This window comes from Chenopodium quinoa, unplaced genomic scaffold (assembly GCF_001683475.1).
Source record: "Chenopodium quinoa cultivar QQ74 unplaced genomic scaffold, ASM168347v1, whole genome shotgun sequence".
Lineage (NCBI taxonomy): Eukaryota > Viridiplantae > Streptophyta > Magnoliopsida > Caryophyllales > Amaranthaceae > Chenopodium > Chenopodium quinoa.
Window position 1 is genome coordinate 6,709,158 of NW_018742205.1, and position 7,969 is coordinate 6,717,126.

Consider the following 7,969-nt stretch of genomic DNA (forward strand, 5'->3'; position numbering starts at 1 on the left):
TGTACGTGCATCATAAGTAACCATATAGTAGTAAAACCTAAAGCAAAGTTTAAGGGGCAACATCTTGATGCACCCAAACAAATAAGGATCCTCCTTATGTAAGACAATTGATTTACTAACTTCTTTCCTCATAAATTGAAAAATAGAATTTTCAAAATTCATACTCGTTATGTGTGTTATGTGTGTTGCGTTGGTAACAAACTTGAAAAATTACAATTCATATATAATTCCGTATCCACCCCTATTCAACAACTCTATTAGGCCCTGCCCTACCTAAGACTTATATGCGAAATAAACGAAAATTTTTAATTTTAATATTTCAACATTATTGGTAAAAAGTTACAAAGAAAATAGCACACGTACACTTAGTTATAACATAGAATAAGATCTAATTTTCACAATTAAACTGAGTTTTATAATACTCCGTGTTTGAAATTTAAACCTCGACAAAGCTCATGACTCACCTACAAATTCGAACGAAAACTATAACGAGCGAGCCTAGCTTGACGAACCCAAGCTCAATCTCAACTTGCTTGATTATCACCCCCTAATTTTACAAGTTACTGTAAGATTTTTTTTTTTTTTTTAATTTTTTTTTTAAACTCGAGTGTATAGATTAAAATTTGAGTATTGAATTACCAAAAATTCGCCGTTAAAAGTTGGAAAACAAACTGTTTATTTATTTATGGTTAAAGTTTGGTTTCCAAACACACTAATAGTATTAGACACCCCTCCAAAAAACTACCAACTAGGCCAAACAATAGCCGCCGCATTTCCATTTAAACTATACGAGGAAGCAAAGTAGAGATGAAGTAGAAACACAATTCATCAATGGCAGTTTATTCCTTTGTTCTTCCTCTCTTCTTCCTTCTTCCTCTCTTCACTCTACTTGTCTCAATCACAAATTAATTCACAAATTTATCTTCCTTTCTTTCCTTTGAAATTATCCTTAAAACTTTCCAACAAAGTTAAGTAACTTAATTTTTCACAAAAACTCCTTTCACACATTCAATTATTTTCATCAAATTTCATGTTATTTCTTGCTATATAACTTCATTATGCTTTCTTTCTCTTAAAATTTTCTCAACATTTTTTCATACTCATTTTTTGGTGGGTTCATTTTACCAATTGATATTGGTTAGCAAGTATGCTTCTAAGAGCCCACATTTATGTCTTTTTCATTGCCCTGATTTTATGTAATTGTATGTTTGATTTTGTTTCGGCTTCGCCTTCGTCTGCGGCTGCTGCTTTTAATCTTAGTCTTCCTCATGAACATCCTTACCCTGAACATATTGTTCGAGAATTTCACAGGTTAATAAAGCTACAATTTTGTGGGTTTAATTTGATAATGTTTTACTCATTTTAACTCATTCATTCTATATTAAGCATTGAATTTAGGAATAATTACATTGTTAATCTCTGTTTTTTGCTTCAAAATTTCTGCTTTTTAGTACATGGTTTATAAAGTTAAGGAAAACAATGAGAATGTATCAATTATTCAAATGCATTCTACTTAGTTTTTATGCTTTAATTCATTTTGTTTCAAGCATATAATAACATTATTGCTGTAATGTAGTAATGATATCGTATCCGTCTGCAACCTAGATTACTACCTCCATTCAAAAAGAGGCGCGGAATTTGAACTATAAACTGTTTTTTTTGCTCAGAAATTTGTCAATTCTATTTTTGTAAGCTCTGTTTTCCTCTGTTTTAAGATGAATTTGCATACCTCATTATGATAATTTTACAATCTAGATTACACTTTTTCCATCAAATTTCATCTGGGAATTTTCAATTCTTTAATGGGTATTTAAAAAAAATTAAAATAAAAGAACTAATGTTAAAATAATGCGACTATTTAATCATAATAACATAGATTATGTTCTCTGCTTTTCTTGCAGGAGAGTTAATGTGTCTCTAAGCAGAAGGAAAACCCTAGAAACAATCCAAGAAAAGGACCAGTTTTCTTGTGTAACTGGTAATCCAATTGATGATTGTTGGAAATGTGACCCTAATTGGGCTGGTAACCGGCAACAATTAGCCGATTGTGCAATTGGGTTCGGGTACAAGGCACTTGGTGGCAAAGGTGGTCCTATCTATGTGGTTACGGACTCAACGGACCCGGACCCACATAAGCCTAAGCCAGGGACCTTACGTGACGCCGTTAGCCAACCGGGCCCGGTTTGGATAATATTTGCTAGTGACATGCTTATTAAGCTCAAAAGTCCTCTAGTAGTCACAAGTTTTAAGACAATTGATGGACGTGGTGTTCATGTTGAGGTAACGGGTGGAGGGTGCATATCAATTGAGCATGTTACAAATGTGATCGTTCACAATATTAACATACATCATTGTTACCCCGCTGACTCGGATGGTGATGGGTTACATATTTTTTCGTCTAGTAATATTTGGATAGACCATTGCACGTTGTCTAATTGCGCAGATGGTCTAATTGATTGTACCGTGGGATCAACTGCTATCACAATTTCGAACAATCACTTCTCTCATCACGATAAGGTGATGTTACTAGGGCACAGTGACGACTATGTTGCTGATCGAGGGATGCAAGTCACGGTGGCATTCAATCGATTTGGTGAGGCATTAAATCAACGGATGCCTAGGTGCCGATTTGGGTACTTCCATGTCGTGAATAATGATTATTCGAGTTGGGCTGAGTACGCGGTGGGTGGTAGCTCGAGACCTACCATCAATAGCCAAGGGAATCGATACATTGCACCACCAAATCCTAATGCCAAAGAGGTAGAGACCATCTTTTGGTTTAAAACGCTTCAATGCATGTTTTTTTTACTACTCTTTTAGATCAATCCAATGCCCTTTTTACTAAGTTCACATGCATTCAAGAAAAGATGCAAGTGGCTAAAATGTTCCTTTCCTCTAATAAAGCATTCATAACTTTGATAAGATTCTTTCTTGATTTACTGTGACGCATTATAGATAAGTTTTGCGTTATGATTGTTTAGGGTATTCAATTTTGTGCAAGTGTTGCGTAAAACCTATTTCGAGATTGAGCTAAAAGGTTAGCTCCAAAAAAGTACGATATTGCCCCAAAATAGAGATAGTTACATAGACATTAATAAAACCATTTCATACAAGATTTTGCCTTTAAATTTTTTACTATATTTATGATATAATAGAACTAACTGTAGAAGTTAGAGGTCGGATCAGTGTAACAATATATATCGAGATAGAAATTATAATAATTAACGTGTGTACGTGTGTGTTGATTGGGCAAGGTAGGTTACAAGAAGGTTGGATGCAAATGGGCAAGAGTGGGAGAGCTGGAATTGGAGAACAGAAGGTGATTTAATGGTGAATGGAGCTTTCTTTGTGCCATCAGGTGATGGGGTCAATCCTCAATATACTTTGGCTTCAAGTATGGAGCCCAAACCTGCTGCTTTTATTGACCAACTTACTCTCAACGCAGGCATCTTGCTTCCTAATGGGTATGTTTATTGACCAGCTGCTTTTTTGTCTCGATCTCCATACCTTTAAATTTATGATCGCAAGAGATATGGTCTTGGTTCATAAAGCTGGCCCCATTTTTATGGATGAAGTATTCAGTGTTATTATTGTTGTGGTTGCATGATTCATTATGTTATCAACATTGCTGATGTGACGCTATATAATGCATATATATTATCGTAAGTGTTTAATATTATTACTGTTGTGAATTCGTTATGTTATTAATTTTTTCGATGTAATGTCAAACGCATTATAATAATTTGAAAATCATGATCATTTGCTTCATAAGAGTATATAATAAATGATGACAACCATGTCTCCTAAATAGCTAGTGTTTTCTAAAAGAAGTTACACCGAGTGATGTTTGTTAGTCATTCACATTCTGAATGAATGATATGAACATCCAAGTGTAAAATTAAAATAATGTCAACTAACAAGTAACAAGATGTTGTATGTTTTAGTGTTTACTAATATTTTATATAAAGTCTCTAAAATTTTGTTTGAAGCGATTAATTCATCATATCCTCACCTATATACTTGGACCCTTTCTAAATCTAAGTCATGGTTATTTTCTAATGCCATATCTTCACCAGGTCACCCATGTTCTATTGCATATATTCTGTGATCTTTTTCTCAAAACTCTGAAGATATTTTTATAGTCTTGCCCTACACAATTTTCTATATGTGTTTTTTTTCTTCTTCTCTCTCTCTCTTTTTCTGGATAATGCTTTTTTAATACAACTGTAGGCTAGTAGGAATCTTCTACAATCTACATAAAAGTTCAAAAATAAATAAATTGTGATTTAGTGATAATAGATTTTGTTATTAAGCAATGAGGGGATATCATTTAATTTGTCTAACCCTAAAACATTAGCTTGCTAGTTTTTGTTTGTGTTACTCCAATCCGTCCCATCGATTTTGATCTTACACACAAGTGATACTAAATTGATATAGTTAACGAACGAACAATATGCATTAATATTGATCGAATAAAAATAAATAAATTAAGTATGCAGATAATATGATCGAAAGAACAAAAATTTATCTTTTTTGCATGGTAATTTAGTTAAAGGAAAAATTGTCAAAATAATACAAATATTGAGCGGTCCGCCAAAAACAAGTCAATCTTTTAATTATTTTTGAATAATACAAACCTTGGGGAGTATCCGCTATAAACAGGTTTTAACCGGTTGGTGACTTAATTAGTAGGTATATGGGACACGTGGCGTTATTCTATTGGCCTGACACTTTATTTTTATTTTTTTAATTTAATGTCTTTAATATTTATTTTTATTTTGTTATTAATATATTTATTTAGTTTTTTTTTTTAAAAAAATCCTCCCCTACCAGCCACACACCCCTTCTCCTCCCTGCCAACATCCACTTTCCCCCACTCCCGAGCCTCCGGTGAGGGAGAGAGGGGTTTTTTTTAAAAAATTATTTTAATAATTTAATTGTTAATTAACTATAATTATTTTTTTTGAGTTAAACTATAATTAAAGCTTTAATTAGGAGTTAATTAAATAATTTATCAAAAAAATAAAAAATGCTAACCAGTTATTTAGGTTTCAAGTAAAATATCTCGTTTAAAGCGGATACTCCACAAAGTTTGAAAAGATTGACTCGTTTTTGGCAGATCGCTCAAAATTTGTATTATTTTTGACAATTTTTCCGTAATTAAATGAACATGAAGATTTTTCGAAAGTAGCTCATCAGTCATCACATGTTGATTAGTGTACACTGTACTAAAATGTTTTCCACACTTAGAAAGAAGCTTTTAAGTGTAAAACTTTTAACATAAAATATATTGTAAATTAGCAACTAAACCAACATAAATAGAAGACATTCATTTTAATTTATTCTAGTACAGTTCTTAAAGTGAAAAATATTAAGACACTTTTTCACATGGAAATATGGAGTACTAACATTATGAAAAAAGGATATTATCATGAGATATGGTCGATATAATGGGCCTAAATTTGGCTTGCAAGTCAAAGTTGTAAAGTAGTACAATAAGTATCAATTATCATGTTTAAGAATTTTTCACTGAAATTAAGGGGGGTGGCTGACGCAATTTCTCATGCACTTGTTTGGGAATTTATTCTTAGCATATTGTACTTTTTTTTTTTTTTTTGCATGTTTTCTTTTTTTTGGATCAAAAGATGCAAAGATCAAATGAAGTTAACATTTATGTGGAAGCTTACTTTAGTATTTTGATGTCGATTCATATGATGCAATGATAAGGTTCGATTAGGACAAGTTGCGCCACAAATTTATTACAATGGGCTATTGTAGACAGTACACTAAATTTATTATATAGTCGTTTGAATAATTTTGATTTTGTTTTCAATCTGACAGAAGTTAACATTTCAATTTTACCCTTGTTTGAAAGCTATATATCAATTAATTGCTCATCACGTACGTTGTTTATTGATACATGAGTGATTAATGCAGAGGCATAGCAAATCCTGGATCAAGAGGTAGCGGCATTAGTAGTGGTGGCGGGCTAATTCCTGGTGGCAATGGCGGTGGTGCCCCGGGAGGCATGTATGGCACGGGAGACGGTTACAATAATCCTCCAGGAGAAGGAGGCTACTATGGAGGAGGGGATGGAGGGTTGTTTTTTAGCAGTGCACCTCCTTCACCATGTTGTCAAACTTCCATCATTATTTTGTCTACAATACTTATTTTGACTTTATATTTTACCACAAATAATTATTTTGTTATATAGCTAGGCTAAAAGTTTTTATATAGATAATTCAAGGTCAAGATTATACATATCTATAAACACTTCCCCTTCCCTCCCATAATAACAAAAAAGTTGGAAACATTTCAACAACCAATTCAATTATGAATTGTTCCCACCTTTCATCAGACCAAATTATAGCTAAGTTGAAATAATTTTTTAAAAAAAAAAAAAAATTACTTGTTAATTAAGCAAAAGGTTTTGCATGCCCCATGCATGATATGATTTTGATTTTATATAAATGGATGTAAAATTAAAGGCTATCAAATTGTCTCTTGAATTAAACCCTCTAACTAAGTGGGGTTTAAAAGTTTTTATTTAATTATTTTTTTGAAAAAAAATATGGAGTGGCATTTTATAGTAAAAAAAAAAATAATTACAAATCAAATGAGATCCTAATAAATATCCATTCCAAACAGTTCAAACACTAATTTGAGTACAAAAAAGTTTAAGATGATAGTTGGTGTATGTAAAAGGCTTATTTGTCTTTTTATTACGTATGACGTCTTTGGGAAGTAATAAATATAAAAAGTATAAATTACGAAATAATAGGGTTTTGATTATAGACAAGTACAAGTATTAAAGTTGGAAAAAAAAATATTACTGAAAATTTGTTGATTAAATAGTGGAAAAAATAAATTATAGTAGGGTGTTACATACATGATTGTGATGTTATTTAAATGAATGTAGGTGAATAGTGAATTATAAGCTTTCAATATGTCTCTTGAATTAAACCTTCTAATGGGTTTAAATGGGACCCTAAATATGTAATAAGGCTGGTAGAGAACCACAATTAAAAACAGTTATATGTCTTTTATTTAAAATTTAATGATGATTTGAACAGATAATGATGCTTGCAGCATTCTTTGAACGCCAATGACTAATGACAATATATAGCTAAGAAAGGGAGGGAGAGTTGCTAGATTCAATGTTGACATGGGATAGAGTAGTCTTGTAAACATAATTGAAATAAATAGAGTATAAATTGATTAAGCTTTATAAATGGCTAACATTTTACCGAAATTAGTGTATATAATTACAAAATTAATAAGACGGAAAGGTCATGTTATCTTCATCTTAAAACTATATTATCCATATGCAAAATCAACAATTACGAAAAATGTATCATGTGATGGCTTGAGATAACTAGATGAGGGAAGGTAAGGGAATACCTCATATTTCTTTATTAAATCACCTACTGAAGTAAGAAAAATTAGAAAAAGTTTTCTTATTTTATTCAAACAACTACGTAAAATGTATCATGTGTTGATATGAGATAACGGGATAAGTGAAGATAACGAGATACATTTCTTTATCAAAACTAAAGTAAAGTAGAAGTAAGATAAATTAGAGAACCGAGATTTAAATTAATGAAGAGAGAAAAAAAACACTTTTTTATACAAGTTTTTGCACAATGTATCAAACAAACCAATTTATGTATGAAAAAGTTTTCAAAAAGTCTAATTACATAGAGACACAAACCAAAGCTCCCACGATTGTTTGGGTGGTACCAAGTTCGGCTGCGCCGAGCTCAATTCTCGACTAAGACATAATTTTTGTCTCATATAATTATTTTATGTAATTATTCACATTACACCAACCAATACACATCATTTTCCCTATAAGCTAGGTATTATTGTTAATTATGCATATAAAAATTTCAAAAATAGTCACAATCAAGAAAATTGTGTGATAGCCCCAAAGTAGACGAAGAAAATTTCAACAATTAAGGGTCCTACT

General features: G+C 31.7%; 1 protein-coding gene across 1 annotated transcript; it reads left to right on the forward strand.

Moving 5' to 3' along the window:
* The first annotated feature begins 579 nt into the window (after positions 1-579).
* LOC110730966 (probable pectate lyase 5) lies at positions 580-6,364 on the forward strand. The gene is made up of 4 exons (XM_021910816.1): positions 580-1,311; positions 1,902-2,760; positions 3,259-3,464; positions 5,938-6,364. Exons 1-4 carry the CDS (start codon positions 1,148-1,150, stop codon positions 6,212-6,214), a joined length of 1,506 nt encoding a protein of 501 aa, XP_021766508.1. The 5' UTR covers positions 580-1,147; the 3' UTR covers positions 6,215-6,364.
* Positions 6,365-7,969: the final 1,605 nt, after the last annotated feature.

Excerpts from the sequence above, each read along its gene's own strand:
- LOC110730966 (XM_021910816.1), top strand. The coding sequence starts at position 1,148 with ATGCTTCTAAGAGCCCACATTTATGTCTTTTTCATTGCCCTGATTTTA. Across the intron at positions 1,312-1,901 it reads ATTGTTCGAGAATTTCACAG|GAGAGTTAATGTGTCTCTAA; the intron begins GTTAATAAAGCT and ends CTTTTCTTGCAG. Across the intron at positions 3,465-5,937 it reads GGCATCTTGCTTCCTAATGG|AGGCATAGCAAATCCTGGAT; the intron begins GTATGTTTATTG and ends TGATTAATGCAG.